The sequence below is a fragment of the Asterias rubens genome, chromosome 13, assembly GCF_902459465.1.
Source record: "Asterias rubens chromosome 13, eAstRub1.3, whole genome shotgun sequence".
Classification (NCBI taxonomy): domain Eukaryota; kingdom Metazoa; phylum Echinodermata; class Asteroidea; order Forcipulatida; family Asteriidae; genus Asterias; species Asterias rubens.
The window spans coordinates 10,522,659-10,547,993 of NC_047074.1; the positions used below are offsets into that span (position 1 = coordinate 10,522,659).

The 25,335-nt window shown below is 42.6% G+C and overlaps 1 protein-coding gene across 1 annotated transcript in view; it reads right to left on the reverse strand.

Annotated features, from left to right (window-relative positions):
* Positions 1–2,499: 2,499 nt before the first annotated feature.
* LOC117298710 (E3 SUMO-protein ligase RanBP2-like) overlaps positions 2,500–25,335 on the reverse strand; it is a gene marked incomplete at its 3' end in the record, with an annotated part of 38,294 nt that continues 15,458 nt past the window's right edge. Inside the window, exons 4-19 of the mRNA XM_033782027.1 lie at positions 25,145–25,177; positions 23,355–24,485; positions 21,839–22,003; positions 21,025–21,189; positions 20,088–20,264; positions 19,307–19,405; positions 16,357–16,478; positions 15,826–15,999; positions 14,894–15,103; positions 10,704–10,835; positions 6,060–9,818; positions 5,762–6,020; positions 4,883–5,109; positions 4,006–4,185; positions 3,243–3,471; positions 2,500–2,555 (exon numbers count right to left, since the gene is read on the reverse strand). Coding sequence (XP_033637918.1) covers positions 2,500–2,555; positions 3,243–3,471; positions 4,006–4,185; positions 4,883–5,109; positions 5,762–6,020; positions 6,060–9,818; positions 10,704–10,835; positions 14,894–15,103; positions 15,826–15,999; positions 16,357–16,478; positions 19,307–19,405; positions 20,088–20,264; positions 21,025–21,189; positions 21,839–22,003; positions 23,355–24,485; positions 25,145–25,177 — 7,118 coding nt within the window. The remainder of the gene's footprint in view (positions 2,556–3,242; positions 3,472–4,005; positions 4,186–4,882; positions 5,110–5,761; positions 6,021–6,059; positions 9,819–10,703; positions 10,836–14,893; positions 15,104–15,825; positions 16,000–16,356; positions 16,479–19,306; positions 19,406–20,087; positions 20,265–21,024; positions 21,190–21,838; positions 22,004–23,354; positions 24,486–25,144; positions 25,178–25,335) is intronic.

Genomic DNA, 25,335 nt, shown 5'->3' on the forward strand with positions numbered 1-25,335 from the left:
AATCCTTAGAGAAAATGGACTTCTTTACAATCAAATAAATGGCAAAAAACACTTAGTGTTCCAGAGAACTATTACAATAACCTCTTCAAACAAAAGTTTTGACATTTATTTTCTGTCAGATTTTTTAATGTACAAGGAAATGGCTTCGACAAAATAAGTGGGGAAAGTTTACAAATTTGAATCAAAGGTGCCTGCCTTTTTGTTGGGTATAATAATCAGAATTCATAATTCGTTTCTCTTCTTCTTTTTACATATTTTTTATGCAGACTATTTCAAACTTTTAAGTATACTTAATTTGACAAAACATCCAATATTTTTCTCAGGCCTAACAATCCCTCGTTTAAGTGCATGCCATGTACTTTTGAGCTGGAAATTACAACATTTTGTCAGGAAATCAAAATATGATTGTCTAGTAACTCTTGACTGAAGTCACAGCATCTCCAAGTTCAAAGGTTACTTCCCAAACTTGATTACAACTTTGTCCAAAATCAAAATGTCAATGTGGCTTGTTGTCATATTTCAAAACTGAAATGTGGATCAAGGGAGGAGGCTAATGGATTAGTCCATTCATGTTGGGGGAGGGTTGATGAAGTACTACTCTCTTAGAATATTCAATATCTGATGGATAATAAAGTATCACAACATTTACATTGTTTCAAGAAAGGTACTGTGGCGGAACTGGTCCCTTACCAATCGAGCGGTCGAGAAAGGTAGGTCCGTTTTGGATGAAATATACCGCCTATACGCGTAGCTACACTCACCCGCGCCTCAGCCTTCTGGGACAGACAATGGACAGACAATATAAAAATACAGAGACAGATATATCACTGTTCCAACCTATTTATTATGCAATCATTCTTGTATTAACTGGACCCCTGTCGAATAACCTCCCTAATTATTAGTGTAATCCCTACAATCACAATAGCCTCCTGTTCATCAATGAGAGGCAATGCTGTCGGTGGGGTAATGCCTGGCTGGGCTTAGCCTCCGGGTGTCCGTCGTGCCGTACGCCTCAATTGCGTGATAGTGCGCCTCCCTAGATGCCCGCCCTCTACGGCTCTGAGTCCTCGGATCTCCCTTCTAGAGGCGGCCGGTGCATCGACGCGCGCTCCCCGGCTCCGTCCCGTCGCGCTACCTACAGCAGTCCGTAGTTGCGCCTCCAGTAGCCTCCTGACACCCGGTGACCAGCGCCCAGCCCGACTTCACCCACCGTGCAGCACGCCGTCTGCCCCGCCCGTGCCTACCTAATTATCCTCCTTGCGCGTGCTGAATACACCAACTACGAACTAACTACGTGGGAAACTGAGGGCTGACTGAGAGACCCGACTGTTGCGCTCACGGCTTTTATAGCCCTCAGCTAGTCGTGCGCCCTCATGTGGTGGGTAAGTTGCGTCACAGTACTTTAAATCCTGGTTCTGTGTGTAATGTCTATTAACAGCTCTCCATTGCTCGTTACCAAGTAACCAAGTATAAAGTTTTTATGCTAACAATTTTTTAAAGTTATTACTAATAGTGTCCAGCGCCTTTAAAGACACTGACCACATTTGGTAATTGTCAAAGACCAGTCTTCTCACTGGGTGTATCCCAACATCAGCATAAAATAACAAACCTGTGAAAATGTGAGCTCAATTGGTCATTGAAGTTGCGAGAAAATGATCCAAGAAAAAAACACCCTTGTTTGACGAATTTGTGTGATTTCAGATAGGAATAAAAGTCTTTTATTATTTTAGTGAGAAATTACCTCTTTCTCAAAATCTATGCTACTTCAGAGGGAGCCGTTTCTCACAATGTTTCATACTATCAACAGCTCTCCAATGCTCGTTACCAAGTCAGTTTTTAACTTTAATATTTGTTTTGAGTAATTACGCAATTGTGTACCTTCCCTTTAAGCAATAATTTTTCTGTGCTGAGCAAGTTTTTGCGCTAACAGGCTTTATAAAATTTGGCCCAGATGGTGTTTATTGCAGTCAATTGCTTCCCTGGTCGGTGGTGCCTGCAGCTGTAGAGGAGGAGGGAGTTGTGTCTGTCTCTTTGACTGAGGATGTTGCCGTAGAGGGCTGGCGATGAGAACACAAACAAATTATTACTTTAAAACATGAAGGAAAACCAATCAACTGTTGATTAGATTTGCGGTTATGTGGAGTTATCGGTCAATTCAATTTGTGTTTTACCCATAACAGCTGTGTCTTGAGTACTACTCAGGTCCTAACCTTTTGCAAAACAATTACTTTGAAGACCACTTTTGATCAGTAAATCCCAATTACCAGGAGCTCATACAAATAGCACTAATGACCCGATAGTTCTGAGCAGGCAAAGTGTCTTAATACTTCAGGACACAAATGTCTTGCACGAAGGACACAAGTGTCATTATCGGGATTCAGGACATCAGGAGTACAGAAACACTTACTTCCAATAGCTGCATGTTTAAGTGGTTTGTGTGTTCTACGAAAATTTATGGAGATTTTGGTTAAAACTGACCTTTTTATCTGCATCCACATCCTGCCCTTTTGAAGGTGATTTTGATGACTCTTCAGTTGTCGATGACACTTCATCACCTACATTAATCACATAACAAAACCACAATCTCAAGTCAATTTAATAATCATGCCACTCTAAAACACTCTCTATTCCTCAACACAGTCAAATCTTGCATCTTAACAACCAGACTTATCGTCTTCAAGGCCTCCAAAACACAGCAGCCTGCATTGTGACACTGTCTAGAAAATCCTGTTTTATCACCCAATTCTAAAACAACTTCAATGCCCCCCCCCCCCCCATCACCCTCTCATCGAATCACTTTCAAGCTGATGCTCATTCTCAAAAGAGCACTTAACTGCAAGGCTGCCCACTAAATCTCAGAAGTACTTCAAGTTTACACTCCGTCAAGGGATCTTCGAAGCAGTTCCATGCTTCTCCTCAATGACCCCCAAGTTTACACACTCACAGGTCTTTTTCTTCAGCTGCTCCAGGCATCTGGAACTCCCTACACTTAATTAAAGATCTTGTCTTTATACCACCAAACTCAAATCTCTTCTCAAAACTATTTCCCTTATGTCACAGGTTTTCAAAGACTAATTTAGTTGTGTCTTTTTTGGTTCGGTTGCCTTTAGTTTACTGCATCTTGAACACCCAGCAGGGTAGATATGTACGCATTATAAGTCTTTGTTATGATTATTATCATTATTATTATTATTATTTATTATTTGAAACTAACGAATGTTAAAGTTTCAGTAAAAGTTTACCTTGTTCACTCCCTTTGTTATCGTCTTCTAGTTTTCTCAGCTCGGCCTGGCATTCTTCAAACGTCACCTTGAAACGCTGAGTTGTTCCCGCCAGCTTGAAGCGGACTGCCAGCTGCTCAGGTTGAGGGTCCCCGTCCGATGCATCCATGGCCCGCCAGACCAGGGAGTTCTCTGACCCTGCGTTAGGGAGCAAGGCCATATCCTTGGTGATGTAGTGATTGGCGCATACCTAGAAATAACAAAGACTGGTACATTAGTCACTCGCTGCTAAAATAAAGGATTCAAACTTCTCCTAGCTAACTGGCAATCTCCACGGTCTAGCGCTCTAGAATCCGCCATATTTGTTACCGCTTGAGTGCGCTCTCAAAAATTTTTGTTTTATCACTTCTTGAGGTATATTCATTCAAACCCAAAACAGTTGTAAAGACTGGAACACATTACCACCACAGACACCATATCCATCATGGACAATAAGACTTTTAGAGGAGCCGTTATAACCCAAAAGCTATGGCGCACAGAAGTGACAGAACGCAAGTGCTAAACTGTGCGGATGAATCGTGTATACCCCAGGAAGTGATACAAATATTATTGAGAGCACCCTAACCCTGCTAAAAATACCGCAGATTGCAAAAGTTGTAAGTTCAAATTACACCTGAGTAATATGCCTGTAATTTCCTCCACAGAAAGGGGGGGGAGTACTGAGTAAACAGTGCTAACACACATCGGTGTATGGGTAAAAAAACAAAAGTAAAATCATATTTACCCTGAAAACCTGATCTCGTCTCATGAGGATGCGATATCGTCTCGTCTTAACATTCTGCAGAATCTTGATATCTCCGACCCCTCTATCCTTCCACTGGGATGAGGTCTTGTCGTAGCGGTAGAGCTTGGCACGGGAGCAGAACAGCTGGTTCTCGTCCTCTTCACCGGTAATCTTCTCCAACTGTTAACAAACAAATCACAGATTGAACTGATTTACATGTTATATAGGGGCAAGGGTTACAAGTCTGGCAGCATAATTTAATTTAATTGTTAAAGGGTCTTTTGAAACCTTTTGTAGATCAAGTTTTTGGCCATGTCATGAATCCCTACTTACTGTGAATGAAGATCTATGCAAAATTATTTACCTGTAAAAGTTTCAGCTTCATAAGTCGTCAAGTTTTCGAGAGAGAGAATTAAGTTTTAAAACACCAACCAATGTCTTCTATAGACGATGTGACCTCTGACGTCACACGAAAACCATAACATGATTCGCGCGCATACCGCCGGGCAAAACCTTTGTGTTTGGCAGCCAGCTAGAAAGTGTACGCAATCTTACTATGACTACGCAACTCAGTGCCCGGCGAAACATGACGTATGTAGTGTTTTGTCAACAGAGGGCGGTTTGAATGTAAACATAGGTCACATCGTCTATAGAGAGTTGCGTAAAATCCGATGTACATGCCAAAATAATTTTCGTCTTACTGAGACAAAAGTTTGTTGTGGATTTCTTTTACTTATTTCTCAAAGACTACAGCAACTCAGCGAGTTATACTTTCAGGGAGGCTTTCTACCATCATGAGTTTAATGTAAATCTCAGGACGTTTGTGTCAAACAAAAAGTACCTGAACCCTTTAAAGGAACCAAAGCTCATTACTGACCTGTTCAGGGAGTTGAACAATCGGATCAAAGTGAATATCGTCTCTCTCCTCGGTAACGCTGTCATCTTTGCTACTCCCCGCCGCCTCCTCGTCCTTAGGGGAGGACTCAGCCTCACTCATCTCCTTCTGTTTCTGGGCGTGGCTGGCATTGGCAATGCGCAACAGCTCCGAGAACACCTTTGAGATGTTTGGATCGCAGGATTTAACAGTTGGAGATTCGTCGTCACCTGTTAAGATAAAATAAGATAAGAACTTTATTATCCCACACCGGGGAAATTAAACTGGCCTTCATAGACAAAGACACAAACATTTTTAGAACAACAAACGGACAAATGGATTAAACTGACACACTTAAGAGTGAGTATCAAGTGTAAATATTTAAAAAATTAAGGTAGGACTAAAAAGATTTATAACAATTAATTATGTGAGTGTAGTTGTTCATGCTGGCCCATTAATTTATTGATTTTCAGTGGTTTACTTTTGTAATACTTTTGGGTTTTTTAGGATTTTGGTTGATGCTGGTGTCGGGATATGAGATTTGGCCCACATGAAACATGTTCAATTCATGATAAGCTGCAAGTTTTAGCGAAGTTACTTTAACATACTATTTTCTTCTGATGTCTTTCTACATTAAAGTTGCCATCACTCAGCCCAGCATAGTCGTAAGTTTTCCTGTATTTATGATTCTTCATTTGGTTGTCTTACTAAAAAAGTGTACTAAATATTGGGAGTATTTGAGTCCAAAATTTTAAAGATTTGTTATTTTATGCACATATGTTGGGATTCACCAAGAATACTGGTCTTTGAAAAATAAAAAAGGGCCTTAAACAGTGATGGGTAATACACAAGAAATAGAGCTTCATCAAGTTTCAACATTACCTTGTGTTGTGGCATCTTCCTGCTCTTCTCCACCTTGTGTTGGGGTATTTTGCTCGTCTTCACCTTGTTCTGTAGCATCTTGCTCTTCTTCTCCATCACCGTTTCCACCTTCTTCCCCCTCCTCTTCCTCACCATCATCTTCATATTCATCTTCATCATCGTCTTCTACATCTTCGTAATCCTCTTCATCTTCTTCAGCACCTTCATCTTCTTCAGCACCTTCATCATCTTCCTCATCAGTCTCACCATCATCCTCTTCCTTAACGTCTCCTTCGACATCTTAGTTTTCTTTCTCAGCCTCTTTGTTGACTGCATCTCCTCCTCCTCCTCCCATCTTCATGTCCTCCTGGGCTGCTTCGACCGCCTCCTTGAACTGCTGGGCCAACTCTTCCGTTTTGAATTTCACGGCCAACTGTTCCATCTGGACTTCATCCTCGGACGCATCCATCGCCATCCAGACCAACGACTTCGTTGATCCGGCCATCGGCTGCAACTTCAGTTCCGGAGTGACACAGTGATTGGCACAGACCTTCAAGACTTGCTCTCTGCGCATGACGATGCGATACTTCTTGGTGTCTGGGTTGTACAGGACCTTGATGTCGCCGAGACCACGCTCTTTCCATTGGGCAGACTCCTTGTTGTAGCGGAACAGCTTGGCCCGATGACTGAATCTCACCTCCTCGCCTTCTTCGCCGGTTCTCGCCTCGATGCATTCCGGCAACTCAACGATGGGATCAAAGTGGATGTGGTCCCCGTCATCATCCTTGTAATAGTCGTCTCCACTTTTATTCAGTCCTGGTGACGGTGGCTGCTGCTGGGGGGACTTCACTACTACTCCAGGAGATTTTGGTTTCACCGGTGGTTTCTCGGGAGCTTCTGGAGGAGTTTTACTGACGTCCATGCGGATGGAGAACAGAGATCCCTTTGTTTTAGCCATGGCGGCAAAATTGAAGCCCCCTTCATCTTCTTCAGCACCTTCATCATCTTCCTCATCAGTCTCACCATCATCCTCTTCCTTAACGTCTCCTTCGACATCTTGGTTTTCTTTCTCAGCCTCTTTCTTGACTGCATCTCCTCCTCCTCCTCCCATCTTCATGTCCTCCTGGGCTGCTTCGACCGCCTCCTTGAACTGCTGGGCCAACTCTTCCGTTTTGAATTTCACGGCCAACTGTTCCATCTGGACTTCATCCTCGGACGCATCCATCGCCATCCAGACCAACGACTTCGTTGATCCGGCCATCGGCTGCAACTTCAGTTCCGGAGTGACAAAGTGATTGGCACAGACCTTCAAGACTTGCTCTCTGCGCATGACGATGCGATACTTCTTGGTGTCTGGGTTGTACAGGACCTTGATGTCGCCGAGACCACGCTCTTTCCATTGGGCAGACTCCTTGTTGTAGCGGAACAGCTTGGCTCGATGACTGAATCTCACCTCCTCGCCTTCTTCGCCGGTTCTCGCCTCGATGCATTCCGGCAACTCAACGATGGGATCAAAGTGGATGTGGTCCCCGTCATCATCCTTGTAATAGTCGTCTCCACTTTTATTCAGTCCTGGTGACGGTGGCTGCTGCTGGGGTGACTTCACTACTACTCCAGGAGATTTTGGTTTCACCGGTGATTTCTCGGGAGCTTCTGGAGGAGTTTTACTGACATCCATGCGGAAGGAGAACAGAGATCCCTTTGTTTTAGCCATGGCGGCAAAATTGAAGCCCCCTTCATCTTCTTCAGCACCTTCATCATCTTCCTCATCAGTCTCACCATCATCCTCTTCCTTAACGTCTCCTTCGACATCTTGGTTTTCTTTCTCAGCCTCTTTCTTGACTGCATCTCCTCCTCCTCCTCCCATCTTCATGTCCTCCTGGGCTGCTTCGACCGCCTCCTTGAACTGCTGGGCCAACTCTTCCGTTTTGAATTTCACGGCCAACTGTTCCATCTGGACTTCATCCTCGGACGCATCCATCGCCATCCAGACCAACGACTTCGTTGATCCGGCCATCGGCTGCAACTTCAGTTCCGGAGTGACAAAGTGATTGGCACAGACCTTCAAGACTTGCTCTCTGCGCATGACGATGCGATACTTCTTGGTGTCTGGGTTGTACAGGACCTTGATGTCGCCGAGACCACGCTCTTTCCATTGGGCAGACTCCTTGTTGTAGCGGAACAGCTTGGCTAGATGACTGAATCTCACCTCCTCGCCTTCTTCGCCGGTTCTCGCCTCGATGCATTCCGGCAACTCAACGATGGGATCAAAGTGGATGTGGTCCCCGTCATCATCCTTGTAATAGTCGTCTCCACTTTTATTCAGTCCTGGTGATGGTGGCTGCTGCTGGGGTGACTTCACTACTACTCCAGGAGATTTTGGTTTCACCGGTGATTTCTCGGGAGCTTCTGGAGGAGTTTTACTGACATCCATGCGGAAGGAGAACAGAGATCCCTTTGTTTTAGCCATGGCGGCAAAATTGAAGCCCCCTTCATCTTCTTCAGCACCTTCATCATCTTCCTCATCAGTCTCACCATCATCCTCTTCCTTAACGTCTCCTTCGACATCTTGGTTTTCTTTCTCAGCCTCTTTCTTGACTGCATCTCCTCCTCCTCCTCCCATCTTCATGTCCTCCTGGGCTGCTTCGACCGCCTCCTTGAACTGCTGGGCCAACTCTTCCGTTTTGAATTTCACGGCCAACTGTTCCATCTGGACTTCATCCTCGGACGCATCCATCGCCATCCAGACCAACGACTTCGTTGATCCGGCCATCGGCTGCAACTTCAGTTCCGGAGTGACAAAGTGATTGGCACAGACCTTCAAGACTTGCTCTCTGCGCATGACGATGCGATACTTCTTGGTGTCTGGGTTGTACAGGACCTTGATGTCGCCGAGACCACGCTCTTTCCATTGGGCAGACTCCTTGTTGTAGCGGAACAGCTTGGCTAGATGACTGAATCTCACCTCCTCGCCTTCTTCGCCGGTTCTCGCCTCGATGCATTCCGGCAACTCAACGATGGGATCAAAGTGGATGTGGTCCCCGTCATCATCCTTGTAATAGTCGTCTCCACTTTTATTCAGTCCTGGTGATGGTGGCTGCTGCTGGGGTGACTTCACTACTACTCCAGGAGATTTTGGTTTCACCGGTGATTTCTCGGGAGCTTCTGGAGGAGTTTTACTGACGTCCATGCGGAAGGAGAACAGAGATCCCTTTGTTTTAGCCATGGCGGCAAAATTGAAGCCCATGGATTTTTCTTCAGCGGGCTTTGAAGAGGCTGGTGCTGCACTGCTCTTGGGAGTTTGTGCTGAAAGGCCACCTGCTGCTCCAAACACAAAGACTGTTCCCTCCTTGGTCGGAGGGACTTCTTTTTGTTTGTCTTTTGGTTTAACTGGAGTCAGTGATTGGGACTGGCTCGTAGAGGGAGCTGCTGTTGAAGGGGCAGCTGTGGAAGGGGCAGCTGAGGAAGGGACATCTGTGGAAGGGGCAACTGTGGAAGGGGCAGCTGCAACAGGTTCACTCTTAGGGGGTGTAAGTTTCGTTGCACCTAATGTAAAGCCAGCACTGGGTGACGTTGATGCCACAACTGGTTGATTTGGTTGATCGCCGGCCGCACCAAGATCATATTTCTGGAATCCACTTCCGAAGGTAAATTTACTGGTAGGGGTCGCAACTTGTTTCTCTTTAGAAGCCATCAATACGGTATCAGATGATGAGGACGTTCCAAACTGAACGGGTCCTCCTCCAAACGGTCCAGTACCTGAGGGTGTTGTTGAGAAGGTGCTCGGTGGCCCAAAGGACGCGAATCCAGTGGGTTTACTCGCACCGTCTGAAGTCTGCAAGCCACCGAACGAGAAACCCCCACCAGGGCCAAATTTAAACTCACTCCCAGAGCTGGTGGTCGCAGACGACTCATTTTGTCGGGACGCTCCGGCGAGTTTTGACAAGGTGCTCAACTTCTGAGTAGCTGATGGAGCCGCTGCACCGGGTTTCGGTGCTGTGCATGAGATGCAGCAATCATCGCATTGCCATGAGCCTGGCTTGGGTTGATACTTGGCGATCAGCTCTTCTGTTGTTGGCTAGAAAGAGATTAGAAAAATACCCAAAGAATTAACAGATTTTCCACTTTGTGAAAACCCTGACCGGGGCCCAAATACATAATCAGGCATGACATTTGGTTCTTGGAGAAAAGGTAGAAACATTTTAATCTAGTACAGGGGCTGATCTACATGTACAAATGATGCAGGCTTTAATTGACATTTCAGGCTATTAAATCAGAAAACAGACTTAAAACACTGGACACTATTGGTAATTGTCACACACCAGTCTCCTCACTTGGTGTGTCTCAACATAAGTATGCATGAAATAACAAACCTGTGCAAATTTCAGCTCAATTGATCAACGAAGTTGCAAGATAATAATGAAACCACCCTTGTCACACAAAGTTGTGTGCTTTCAGGTGCTTGATTTTGAGACCTCAAATTCTAAACCCGAGGTCTTGAAATCAAATTAGTGGAAAATTACTTCTTTCTCAAAAACTACGTCATTTCACAGGGAGCCAATTCTCACACCATTTTATACTAACAATCTCTCCCCATTACTTGTTACCAAGTAAGGTTTTATGCTAATAATTACATCCACTGCATTTAAGTAGGAAGACTATCATGCCTGCATAAAGCCTCCAGCAGAAAATACTTCTTAACAAACTGTCGCTGCTCAGCCAAAAATTAAGTGGGGTCACACCAATGTAAACTCAATGTATAATTCTGGCTGATAACCTGTTTCTGTTAAGCAATACTTTTTTCTGTGCTTAGCAAGTTTTTGTGCTTACAGCAAGGATGTGATAGACTGTTGAAAAAACCCATAAACTATTGTTAGGGTCTTCAAAACCCAGAAACCGGGACTAAAAACAGAGAAATCACACCCCTGTTACTAACTTTGGAAAACCGGGCTCGTATACTTACCCCGGTTTCTGTAGCTTCGGCAGCGGTGTCATCTTTCCCGTCTTTCTTGTCTCCGTCATCGTCTTTCTCCTCCGGCTGATCTCCCCTCGGCCCTTCCGGTACCACCGCCTCGTCTGCCTTCTCTGCCTCTACCTGGAAGACGACCACATCACACCAATAAACCTTATGCATTGATGTCAACCAGCCGCCATCTTTGAGGTCAAACAGTGAATCGAAACGCACATAGATTGGCCAATGGACAACCTCCTTTTGACCTCAATGCGGGGGTCGCCGTACTGAAATGACGTCATGTGCATAAGGTCTATACTTCATCAACTTCACTGGCTAACCGTACAATTCAGAGTTCATTTCAAAATCATCCTTATCACTTTTAAGGCGCTTCATCAACTCACTCCAATCTCAGAGCTGCCAACTCTTGCATCTTGAGATTTTGAAGCCCAATATTAACAGATCTTTGATTTTAAATCCCCTACTCTGCAATCTGGGGCGTTATGATATTGTTATATCTCCATTTCATTTAAAGCCATCATACACTTTCGGAACAGAAACAAAAATAAAAGTTCACAAATTTACAAATAAGTTACAGGGTTTACAGAAGGGTATGGTGAAAGACTTCTCTTGAAATATTAGTTATAGCGTTAGTAATGTTTTTCAAAGCCTTATCTGACGACGTTCAGATAATATACAACTAATTTCTGGTTCTGGAGTAATATTTTTTCAAATAATTAACTGCATCTTCCTGTTTAACTGGAGGTCAAGGTTTAATAGTCAATGTTGTGTATCGTTTCTTAAGTTGTTACATACCTACCCAATGACGTATAAATATATAAAAAATCAAATGTGTGGTTGTGAAATTATTTTTCTTTGACCAATTATTTTCAACCTCTGGTTTGAACAAGAAGCCAAGTTTAAACTGATTTCATTTGTGTAGATCCTGACTAGTTCATTAAAACCTTTCAGCTGATGTATGACTTGTAAACATTTTATAATTATGTGATGGACTATCTGAAGGTGTATAATGTATCTTATAACATCAATGCAAATGTATTCCTACTTGTAGTTTTGGTGCGAGACGTTGTTCATTATTACTCAACTATTGCGATTCAACGCGATTCACTCAGCGCTCGATGTTACTAAAAACGTTACAGCGCCCTCTTTCGCTGGACTAAAGAGAGCACTTTTGGGAATTCCCGCGCTTGCACTGCATAGCGTACATAGCGTGCGTTGTTGATCAAAATGGGGTAAACGCGTGGGTCAACAGGTGCTTTGACGTCCCTTTTCGACTGATGTAAAGGTCCAAATTTTGTTATTTCTGTGCAAAAGATTGAGCGGGATTGCTGTTTTACAATCTGAAACAAAAATTACGTTGAAATGATCAGTAGTTTTAAAAACATGAATACGATAAGATTTTATGAAATTTTCAACTTTCGTTTTGCACTAGAAGTATTAAAAATATTTTACGTGTTCTGTGAAGCATTTGTCCAACTTTTAATGATCTATCCGATGATGTGTAGATTGTCAAAATCCGAATCATAGTTTTTGAGTTATGATTTTTACAAATATTAAACTTTGATCTAACGTAATTCAATTCCCGATGACGTCATAATGACGTAATTAAGTATGTGTTGTCTTGATACTGAGGTTCAACTATCTGTTGAGTTTCAACATTCCATTCAATCTCAATCTTGAGTTATTCCGTAAAAAAGCTCGAAAGTTGTTTTTTGACGAAAAAAAAACCGAAGGTGAACTTCGACCCAGGGTAACGACCCGGATGCTAAGGTCGTACGATTTTGGCGTTAACTTTTCAAATGTTGCCCCAGTCTTGGTCTATCAGGTGCGAAAACTTTGAACATCATAGCTTTCATATTCCCTGAGATACAGCAAAACGAAAATGGTCTCTTTTTAACTTTAAAAACCTTGTAATTTGACACCTAATGACGTCATCATGACGTAATGAAAACTGTGCCGTCTTCGTATTGAGGTTCAATTGTCTGATGAGTTTCAAGGTTCAGTTTGGCTTGAATCTTGAGTTATGCTGTAGATAAGAGTTGACGGTGAAGAAGAAGAAGAAGATGGAGAAGAACTAGACATAAGAATTTGTTTGATAACAAATTCGAGGTGTTCGGATTTCTGGCCTGAATTAACGAGCCATCACTTTTTAAGTTTAGTTGACTGGGGAGATAGTGTAAAGGTCAAATGGGGTCACACTTTGTGCATAACATCTAGAATTGCCAGAGAGCTCAAAATTGATGTAATAATTATTAACGTACCACGTTTCATTAATAAAATACACAATTTTGAATGGACATTTTTTCATATTTTCATTCACTTAGGCTCTAGAGCCCAAAATAACATGAGTTGTTACTTTAACTTCCGATTTCGACCGGAAGTAAAGGTCAAATGGGGTCACGTTGTGCACCGCATTTGTAGATCTTTATAAGAGGTTTCATGTACAAAAAGAATCTTGAACGTAGCTCTTTTGGTTTTGAAGATATGATTTTTCAAATTATTTAAGGTTTATTTAACGTTTATTTAACGTAATGACGTCACCATTCCAAAAAAGTTGCGGTGCCGTCTACTCACCGAGGTTGATGTTCATGAGAAGTTTCAAGTTCATACAAGTTTCAGTTTTTCTCAAAATTGGCGGAGAACGTTCAGGCAGAAGAAGACGGAGAAATGAAGGTTTGTCATATTAAACTTCAGCTTCCGGTTTGACAGGATTTAAAGGTCAAATGGGGTCACACTTTGTGCAAAACATATAGAATTGCCAGAGAGCTCAAAATTGATGTAATGATTATTAATGTACCACGTTTCATTAATAAGATACACAATTTTGTATGTACAAACTTATACTTCCGGGTTCGACCGGAAATGAAGGTCAAATGAGGTCACACACTGTAAACATTTGTAGAATCGTCGAAGGGCCTTAAAATTAAGTTATTATATTAATACACAAAATAATATTATTCAGATACGATTTTTTATAAAACAAACTACTACTTCCGGTTTCGACCGGAAGTAAAGGTCAAATGGGGTCACACCCTGTGTAAGATTTGTTTAATACTTCATGACCTTTCATATGGTGTAAAGATCACGTATGTAGCATATCTGATTCTGGAGATATGAGTATTTTAATAAAAAACTTCAATTTAATATAATGACGTCATCGATGACGTCATCATTCCAAATTTTGTTCTTTGTCATATACACGCTTTGGTCTAAGTACGTGGTAAGTTTCAAGTCCGTACATGCTGTATTTTTTGAGATAGCAAAAAATTTTTTTTTTTCGACCTAGTGTACCATTTTCGTTGTGACGTAGCTATGACGTCACACATTATATTTTTAGAATGCTCTTGAGTTTAAAAAAATTTTATGCATTGGACATTTTTTCATATTTTTATTCACTTAGGCTCTAGAGCCCAAAATAACATGATTTGTTACTTTAACTTCCGGTTTCGACCGGAAGTAAAGGTCAAATGGGGTCACGTTGTGCACCGCATTTGTAGATCTTTATAAGAGGTTTTATGTAAAAAAAGAATCTTGAACGTAGCTCTTTTGGTTTTGAAGATATGATTTTTCTAATTATTTAAGGTTTATTTCACGTTTATTTAACGTAATGACGTCATCAATGACGTCACCATTCCAAAAAAGTTGCGGTGCCGTCTACTCACCGAGGTTGATGTTCATGAGAAGTTTCAAGTTCATACAAGTTTCAGTTTTTCTCAAAATTGGCGGAGAACGTTCAGGCAGAAGAAGAAGACGGAGAAAAAAAAAAAAAAACAAAAAAAACTTAACAATAACAATAGGTTTTCGGCTAAAAGCCGAACACCTAATAAAAAACAGAGCTAAACAATAGGTGTTCGTGCTGAAATGCACGAACACCTAATTATCAATTCTCAACATCGAGAATTACGGATTTATTTAAACACATGTCTTGACACGGCGAAACGTGCAGAAACAAGGGTGGGTTTTTCCTGTTATTTTCTCCAGACTCTGATGACCGATTGAGCCTAAATTTTCACAGGTTTGTTCTCTTATATATAAGTTGTGATACACAAAGTTTGGGCCATTGGCCAATACTGTTTACCGAAAGTGTCCAATGGCTTTAAAATTTTATCTTTAAAAGAAAAACGAAATTCCGTTTATAAACGGAGAAATCACAACCCTCTTATTATTAATATTATTATTACCTCTCTCTTCCTCTCGGCCTGGAGCTCTTCAAACCTTCGTCTGAACTCAGCCGCCAGCTCGGGAGTCTTGAACTTGATGGCAAACTGCTCATGGCATGGTTCATCCTCAGAGTAATCCAGCGCATGCCACACCCAGGTACGATTAGAGGACTTCAGGGATTCAAGCTTGATGTCGTCTGTGATGCGATGATTGGCGCACAGCTTCAGAACCTACACAGGTAGAAAATATTAAAGAAATAAAAGCGTGGTGACGAGTTCTTAAACGGCTGTTTAAAACCAGCAGGGTCGTGGCCGTAAAAGATCTTACAATAATATGCAGTCTTAGCGAATTTTTGAAATGTGTACATTTTTGTAAAATTCTCTTTTGTGGGCGTTGGGTTTCGTGTACGCCTGTGTACAAATAGATTTACACACTGGTATTAATAGCTATAAATTGCACTCCGCAGAAGTAAACTGGTGTACATGAGCTTGTGCCCCCTAAGCTTTGTCTTTGTCAGCCGTTTACACACCACCACGTGACATGCTCTTCACCAACAGGAATAGCGAAACTGTCTGCTGTATTTATGAATACATGTACTCTATAAAAACAGAAAGTATTTTAGTTTTTATATGAGGAAAAATAAAGACCCAAACCTTCAGTTGCTCAATAATCAAGTATGGAAAAGGAGATCTAGAAACTTCTTTCCTTTTGACAAATTCAAAAAGCCTCAAAGATAATGATAACAAGAGTAGGAGGGTTAATAAAATTTTAAAAAGCCCACTGGAGAGCTGGGTCTATTTTTAAATATCGCTCTATAAAATCAGAGAGCATAACACATAGAAAAGGAGATCTAGAAACTTCTTTCCCTTTGAAAATTCAAAAAGCCTCAAAGATAATAACAAGAGTAGGAGGGTTAACTATAAGTAAACTCCAATGGAGAACCCGATCTGACCTGTTCCCGTCTCATCAGCAGTCTTAGTCCTCCACTGTCTTTATGTCGCATAAATTTGACCTCTCCTATACCTCGTTCCTTCCAGACATTCAGCTCTTTAGCGTAGCGGTACAGACGGGCTCGCTGCTTGTACATAATCTCTTCATCTTCCTCACCAGTCTTTGTATCAACCAGCTAAAAATAACAATACAGAACTCTTATAATGCGCACAATTTCGCAAAAAAAGGCTCATGGCCCATACAGAGCAAACATTATCACATAGGTGGGAGTGTCGTGATCGAGCGGTTAAGAGCATGGAATTCAAACTCTGGTGTTTCTGATCAGCAGAGAATTGGTTTGAGTCCCAGTCGTGACACTTGTGTCCTTAACCCTTTAGCCCGCATACCCCCCGCAGTTTGACTTTGAGTTATAAACATGCGATTAAAATGCAGTAAACAGCCGTAGATAGAGCGCAATCTCAAGATAACAACAGTCTAGAAATAGCACATGGTCCACATGACAAATAATGACGTAAAAGATAATCTTTTGTACCTCGGGTAGGGGAACATCGGGGTCAAAGTGGGGGTCATGTTCCTCATCTCCCCCAGCGTTATCATCACCTCCACCTCCAAAGACCTGAGCACCAGCCTGGGCAAACGCAAATCCCTTTGCTCCTGAGGAAAGAGTGCCAAAAACAAAAAGTAAACAATTTGTCTTCTCTATGAATCAATAAGTCTAATTGTTCAAACAATAACCATAAAAATCAGCTAGCTAAAGCCCCCATCACACCGAACTCGTTCTCCATTGTCCTGAAGAAAAAAAATGTAGCTGATCAGGCTTAAACTAATGTGCAAATTAACATGCAAACTTTGTGCAAACGAAGTTTTGATGTGGCAACTTTTTACGGTTTATTCACCAACTTCACGGATGGGCTCAGACGGGTTTGATCGAGATGGTGCTCCAGAATTTTGAGCTTGCTCAAAGCTTTCGAGCGACCCTCATGTCCTGTTATTACACAGAGCTTAAAGGCAGTGGACACTATTGGTAATTACTCAAAATAATTATTAACATAAAACCTTACTTGGTGACGAGTAATGGGGAGAGGTTGATAGTATAAGACATTGTGAGAAACAGCCCCCTCTGAATTGACATAGTTTTCTAGAAAGAAGTAATTTTCCACGAATTTGATTTTGAGACCTCAGATTTAGAATTTGAGGTCTCGAAATCAACCATCTAAAAGCACACAACTTTGGGTATTAAGGGTGTTTTTTCTTTCATTACTATCTCACAGCTTCGACGACCAACTGAGCTCAACTAATTTTCAAAAGAAGCTCTTCAAGATAATTGGTAAGTTGTTGCTCAAACCCAAAACCCCTGTCCTTCCATCCACCTACAATAACCAGGACTTAGCAAACGAGTTCCAGAAATTCTTTGTCACCAAGATTTCAGACATCCGCTCATCATTTTCATCAGTCCCTTACAACGTGCCGCAGACATTGCCACATCTTCAACCAGAGTGTAGACTATCTGTGTTTGAGCTTGCCACTGTTGCTGAGATTCAAAGGGTTATTATGAAATCTCCTTCAAAATCCTGTGAGCTGGATCCAGTATCAACATCCATGATAAAGCAAAACATTGATATATTTGTACCCTACATCACTAAGCTTGTAAACGAATCTCTCAGTTCCGGTTGTTTCCCCGATAGCCTCAAAGTTTCCTACATCAGGCCGCTCATCAAGAAACCAAACCTGGACAAGGAGATATTTAAAAACTACAGACCGGTTGCAAACTTAAAATACCTTGGAAAAGTCATCGAACGAGTAGTGTCATCACGTATTTCTGATTACATTCATACTTTCAACCTGTCCGACGTGTTCCAGTCAGCATACAAGCCTTTCCATGGGACCGAGGCTGCACTAGTCCGTGTGAGCAACGATATTCTCTCTTCTATGGACAATGGTAACCTTACAGCACTAGTCCTGCTAGACCCGAGTGCTGCTTTTGACACTGTTGATCATAACATCCTTCTCTCTCAGCTCCAGAATCACCTTGGCATAGAGGACACAGCCCTAGCATGGTGCAAATCGTATCTCCACAATAGAACTCAGCATGTATGTATTGGCACTGCGATATCCGACCCTGTTGTTTTGAACTACTCTGTGCCACAGGGGTCGGTACTCGGCCCGCAGTGGTTTACGCTGTACACTTTACCGATTCGTGACATCATCCTCAATTTTAATCTGAATTACCATGTGTACGCAGACGACACTCAGCTATACATCACGTTTAAATCTTCTCAAGAAAACGCCAATGCATCTATTGCAAGACTTGAGAAATGCATCCAAGAGATTCGACGTTGGACACAACAAAACTTCCTGAAGTTAAATGATGATAAGACAGAGTTCCTTTTATTTGGGTCACGTCAACAGTTAACTAAGGTTTCAGTGCCATACATCTCCATCGGTGATGCTCGGATAGCTCCCTCGCTAAAAGCTTGGAACTTGGGGGTTATTTTTGATTCATCGATGACACTTCAGCCACACATCAACAATATTGTTCGTTTATCATCATATCACATCAGGATTATAGGTAAGATTCGCAAGTACTTGGATAAAAGTGCCACTGAAAAGGTCATACACACATTTGTTACTTCTCGTCTTGACAACGGCAATGCTCTTCTATACAGTCTACCTAACAACCAGATTTCCCGACTTCAACGGCTCCAAAATACTGCTGCCCGCATTGTGACACTGTCTAGAAAATCCTGTTCTATCACCCCCATTCTGAAACAACTACACTGGCTCCCTATCTCTCAACGAATCATCTTCAAGCTGATGCTCATTGTCCAAAAAGCTCTAAATGGCAAGGCTCCCCACTATATTTCTGAACTGCTTCAAGTTTACACTCCATCAAGGAATCTTCGATCAAGTTCCATGCTTCTCCTCATTGAACCCAAGTCTCGACACTCATGGGGTGACAGGTCTTTTTCTTCAGCCGCGCCACGCATCTGGAACTCTCTACCACTTAATCTTCGATCTTGTGTTTGTACCGCAAAATTCAAGTCTCTTCTCAAAACTTATCTTATGTCACAGGTTTTCAATGACTAATTTTGTTGTGTCTGTTTTTCTTTGTGTTTTGTTTTTGTTTTGTTTTGGTTTTACTGCGCCTTGAACACCCAGCAGGGTGGATATGTGCGCATTACAAGTCTTATTATTATTATTATTATTATTATTAACTATCACAGGTTGGTTATTTTATCCACATGTTAAGATACACCAAGTGAGAAGACTGGTCTTTGACAATTACCAATAGTGTCCAGTGTCTTTAAGAGCTTAAAAGGGGAACTTTAACGTACTGAAAAGGAGAAGGCTGAATACAAACGGAATTGCCGTGGATGTACGTGTGCACACAGACCGGGTCTGTTTGTAACACGATCATCCCATCCACAGACAGACCCAACTCATTACCAGAATCATTTTAACAATGCATAAAGTTAACTCACCTTTCCCAGCAAAAGTTCCTTGATTGTCGGAGGTGATGGAAGCAAAACTCACCCCTGAGCCTTTGTTTCCAAAAATAGAGGGTTCTTCCTGGCTAGTGTCTGCAAACAATCAACAACTTGTTTTGTTTAGTTCTCCAGTGTAGTTTGAAATAACAATAATAATAAATAATAACTCAGTCTCAATGCACTTTACACTAGTGCTCTGGTCAATAATACTTTTTTAAATTTTTTTTCAACTCCTTGGGAAGTATACAGGTCCGAGGAATTCACCCTCGCAGGATACCCGTTTATACCCCTGAGTAATATCGAAGTCTTATAATATCGAAGTCTTATATAGCGCACGTATCTACCAAACAAGGTACTCAAGGCACTGAGTATATACAAACTTTCAGAAAGATAGGTTATTGCAGTAATGAGTTCTCAGACCCAATTATTTAGCACCTTATAAGGGTTTACAAGGTGCTACGGTGCATTAAGCAGCCACAACCAGGAACACCGGGGCGAACCCCTTCTCTTTTCGATAAGTGCACTGGGTTCTTTTACATGCGTTACACAACACATGGGACCAACGGCTTTACGTCCCATCCGAAGGACGAAAGCATAGTTAGAAGCATAGTGAAACATCTTCATCTTGCTCAGGGAAGATCGGGCTGTACAGTGCTTTGTAACATTTTTAAAAGGTGCTCTCTAAATTATTGTTTGAACCCACACTCTGACATAACCACCAGAAATTTGAATTTGATGCTTTGAAAGGAAAAGGTGTGCACAGTGCGGATTATACCTTTAGCTCCAAAGGTGCTTGGCGTGTCAACAGCGAGTGAGCCAAATGTCTTCTGACCCGATGCGGCACTTCCAAACATTGCTGCAGGTGTACTCGGTGCATGACTGCCAAATACTGCTGCAGGTGTAACTGCTGCAGAAGCGGCCGGCGCTGATTCTTTATTTGGAAGTTTGGATACTGTAAGAAAAAATTGACATACAATTTTTCTTTAAGCAAACCTTTAATAAATCCCAAGATAGGAATCAATCGAATGTGGAAGTTTGGACACTCTAAACAAAAATGGCATACAATATTTATTTTTAGTAAAACTTTGAAAAAAACAATTAAAATGGACAAACAAAAAAATAAACAGCTTTAATCGGCCTTCCGTCACTTTTGTTGTGCTGTAGTTTTAAGTTGCTTTAGAGGTGGATTATAACGGCTCCTTTATTGTTCGTGATGGTTATGAAGTCTGTGGTGGTAATGTGTTCCAGTCTTTAATTACTAATTTTGGTATGACGGAATATACCCCTAGAGGTGACTGAGAGCGCCCTCACGCGGTCAAAACTACCGCGGACTGATAATGATAATAATAATAATATCGCAGTCTTTACATGTATATAGCGCACGTATCTACCAAACAAGGTACTCAAGACGATGAATATATACAAACTTTCAGTAAGATAAGTTATTGCAGTGATGGATTCTGAGACCCAATTATGTAGCACCTTATAAGGGTTTACAAGGTGCTACGGCGCATACAGCAGCCACAGCCAGGAACACCGGGCGAACCCCTTCTCTTTTCGATAAATGAACTGGGTTCTTTTACATGCGTTACACAACACATGGGACCAACAGTTTTAAGCCCCATCTGAAGGACGAAGCAATGGCCAAGTGTCAAGTGTCACGTCTGGGGATGAAATGATGCAAAATTTCAAATCCTACTAGTTTGACTCACTTTTGAATCCTCGCTGAGCCAGATCTTCCTCCTCACATCCTCTGCAGCCGGGACAGGGCAGATCATCTTCATACAGGAAGAAAGTCGGAGGCAAGAGAAGTTTCTCTGCTCTAGCTCGCTGATCAGCAGTAGGAAGCGTTTCGGAGATGAAGATCACATCATCATCTGAGAAAAGGAGACACCAAAACATTTAAATAATAAAAATAATAAAAAATGTGTTTATAGACCCATGATGTCACACTGTCAAATGGGAGGCAGATCATTGGACAATAGCTGTTCTCTATGCGTAAAAACATGCGCATGACCTCAGCATACACGTAGTGTTTCGCGTCATGCAAGGGGGAGCTATGGATTTCTTACACAAAACAGAATGCGCCTCCGAATAAGTGCGTGTAGTTTGGGGTGTCAACTCTCTTTTGTGCATGTTTGTATATGATTTTGACACCCAAAATGACACCCATGATAGGCACATGTGAGTACACGGCGTGTACTGCAAGGGGTCTATACTGCGCTTTTCCAAAACATGATCAAAGTGCATAACTAAGAAAAGGATAAATTAAAATAAGCAAGAAACAAATCATTAATATACTATTTAGGAAAGAGATAAGCTTTAATTGTTTTCTTAAAAGGAAACAACACAAGAAGAATTACAGACATTAGTTGGAGTATTGTTCCAAAGTTCAGCAGCAGAGTGTGAGAAGGCATATTAACTTCACTTCTACGGAATCAGTTTATAATTGGTCTCAACGTTTTCTACTAGCTCATCGTTCTAGTCATCGTCAGGAGTCTGAAGAGATATAATAATGTTACTTGCCTTCCTCTGTTTTGCTTTTAGAAACCTGCTGAGGAATACTCCCAAAGCTTAAAGCGGGTTTAGACTCTGGGGCTTTGATCTGACCAAAGCTGAATCCACTGAATGGAGCGGCCGCCGACGAAGAGCTTACCGTGAACTCTGGGGTAACTGGTACCACACCATCATCTGAGCAGCGCAAGAAAAAAACAAATACAGTTAATAATAACACATTCTTATACAGCGCATTTAACAATAATAACATAAGACTTTTCATGGCCGATGGACATCTCAAAGCACTTCCTACATTATTAACCCCGGTCACTGGGCCTCCATTCCTTAAACCATCTTAGGGATTACACAGCCTGTGCAACAAATCTGGCTACTATAGCTACAGCTAACCCAATCACAAGAACCATCTCTGCCCTCACAGGTACCCATTTACCCCAGTGGTCTGCCCTCACAGGTACCCATTTACCCCAGTGGTCTGCCCTCACAGGTACCCATTTGCCCCAGTGGTCTGCCCTCACAGGTACCCATTTGCCCCATTGGTCTGCCCTCACAGGTACCCATTTGCCCCATTGGTCTGCCCTCACAGGTACCCATTTGCCCCAGTGGTCTGCCCTCACAGGTACCCATTTACCCCAGTGGTCTGCCCTCACAGGTACCCATTTACCCCAGTGGTCTGCCCTCACAGGTACCCATTTACCCCATTGGTCTGCCCTCACAGGTACCCATTTACCCCAGTGGTCTGCCCTCACAGGTACCCATTTACCCCAGTGGTCTGCCCTCACAGGTACCCATTTACCCCAGTGGTCTGCCCTCACAGGTACCCATTTACCCCAGTGGTCTGCCCTCACAGGTACCCATTTACCCCATTGGTATGCCCTCACAGGTACCCATTTACCCCAGTGGTCTGCCCTCACAGGTACCCATTTGCCTCAGTGGTCTGCCCTCACAGGTACCCATTTACCCCAGTGGTCTGCCCTCACAGGTACCCATTTACCCCAGTGGTCTGCCCTCACAGGTACCCATTTACCCCATTGGTCTGCCCTCACAGGTACCCATTTACCCCAGTGGTCTTCCCTCACAGGTACCCATTTACCCCATTGGTCTGCCCTCACAGGTACCCATTTACCCCAGTGGTCTGCCCTCACAGGTACCCATTTACCCCAGTGGTCTGCCCTCACAGGTACCCATTTACCCCATTGGTATGCCCTCACAGGTACCCATTTACCCCATTGGTCTGCCCTCACAGGTACCCATTTACCCCATTGGTCTGCCCTCACAGGTACCCATTTACCCCAGTGGTCTGCCCTCACAGGTACCCATTTACCCCATTGGTATGCCCTCACAGGTACCCATTTACCCCAGTGGTCTGCCCTCACAGGTACCCATTTGCCTCAGTGGTCTGCCCTCACAGGTACCCATTTACCCCAGTGGTCTGCCCTCACAGGTACCCATTTGCCCCGGTGGTGGATAGAAGCAATTACAGTTAAGGGTTTTGCTCAGGGACACTCAATATCAACACATTACTTGCCTTTGCTGTCAGAAACCTGCTGAGGAATACTCCCAAAGCTTAAAGCGGGTGTAGACTCTGGGGCTTTGATCTGACCGAAGCTGAATCCACTGAATGGAGCGGCCGCCAACGAAGAGCTTGCTGTGACATCTGGGGTGACTGGCGATGACGTAGCCTTGAAAAATCCTTGAGATGCTGACTGACTGGGGTTGAGATTAAACTTGGAGAATGGAGCACTAGAAGAAGCACTGGTTTCATTAGAAGCTGTGCCAAATACACTTGCTGCATCCTGAGAAGAGGTTGTCTGCTGGAAGGGTCCTCCCAGTTGAGACGATTGCTTGTCGGAGAAAAGTCCATGATGGCTTGAGGTCGACGATGGCGGAGCCCCCGTTGAGTGGGGAGGAGTACCTGCTGTGATGGAGCCACCAACCCCCGCCCCGGGATCGTCGGCTTTGTTGGGTTGCATCAGCATGTCCATCAGGAGCGGAGAGTTGCTGCTGGTGTCCTGGCCCGAAGCTTGCGACGCTACCTTCTGCCCCGCTGTATCGGGAAGGCTGGCAAATGGCAGCTTGGCACCACCTGTTAGGGCGGGTTGTTGGGTTTCGTTTCTCGTTTGGGCCGGTGAGGCGTCGTTCTTGAAGAGTGTATTGGCCAGAGGCTCTCTGGGCTGGATGCTGCCATTGGCTCTTGTGGCCAGGGGCTGGATTCCATGTCCTACAGGTCTACTTGATGCAGCACTGCCAAACTTTGCTGCAGGTGTTTTCGATGCAGCACTGCCAAATACTGCTGCAGGTGTACTCGATGTAGCACTGCCAAATAGTCCTACAGGTGTACTTGATGCAGCACTGCCAAACTTTGCTGCAGGTGTTTTCGATGCAGCACTGCCAAATACTGCTGCATATGTTTTCGATGCAGCACTGCCAAACTTTGCTGCAGGTGTTTTTGATGCAGCACTGCCAAATACTCCTGCAGGTGTACTTGATGCAGTACTGCCAAACTTTACTGTAGTTTTAGTGATGGTAAACTTTGGAGCTTCTGGAGGGGAGAATGTGAATGGCTTCGGGAGATACTTTGATGGCAAATGAGGTTGAACTGGAACCCTTTTCAATGGAGAACATTTCCTAGTTGTTTCAGCTGAAGATGCTTTAGAGGCTTAACAAGTAAAATAAGAAAAACAGTTCAATTCAATTTAATAGTACGTTTATTCCATACTCTTGCATAAAAAGAACAATTGTGCAAATTAAACAGTACATAGAAATGTAACAAAATCAAAATCGCATTAAATTGTACAGAAACAATATAATCTTTAAGCAAATAATAATTAAGTAAATAACTATAGGAATGAACTAAGTAACAAAATTTAATAACAAAACAAAATAGGACATTAGTGACACAGTCCTTCAATCCTTTCAGCTTGAATTTTACTATATTGCGCCTGTGGCAAACACTGCCACAATGCATCTTGAGAATTTAAATTAGTTGCGACTAATGTCGTAACCACAACTATTTGAGGAGCGACTAGTTGAGTAGTAAATTTCACTAGTCGCCCAGGCTTTACAGGGTGAAAAGGGCTATAGTAGGCCTGAATATTTTTTCTGATAGAAAGCACCACTTCAATCTACATTTAGAATATGAACTTATATGGCTGTGACATTGACTTTATTTTTAAAGCTGGTGTCTTCCAGACAGTGGTTTGTCAATGGAGCTAGCTGATGGCAATCAGATTTTATATCTAATTTTTATATATGCTTTTTTTAGAACAAAGCTTAGCAAACAAAATTATAACAGAAAATTCATTTAGTAACACTTACCTCCGTCTGGTTGCTGATCACGCCATTGATTACCTAATAGACAAAAATAACAAAAGCAGCCACAATAACAGTAATTGTATTACAGTTATTTCATAATTTGTTTTATACTACCGGTAGTTGTTTATTTGTAGGGGGGGGGAGTGAGGAGGGGGTCGACCTTGTTTAAAAGATAATTCTGTTAACAATAAAAA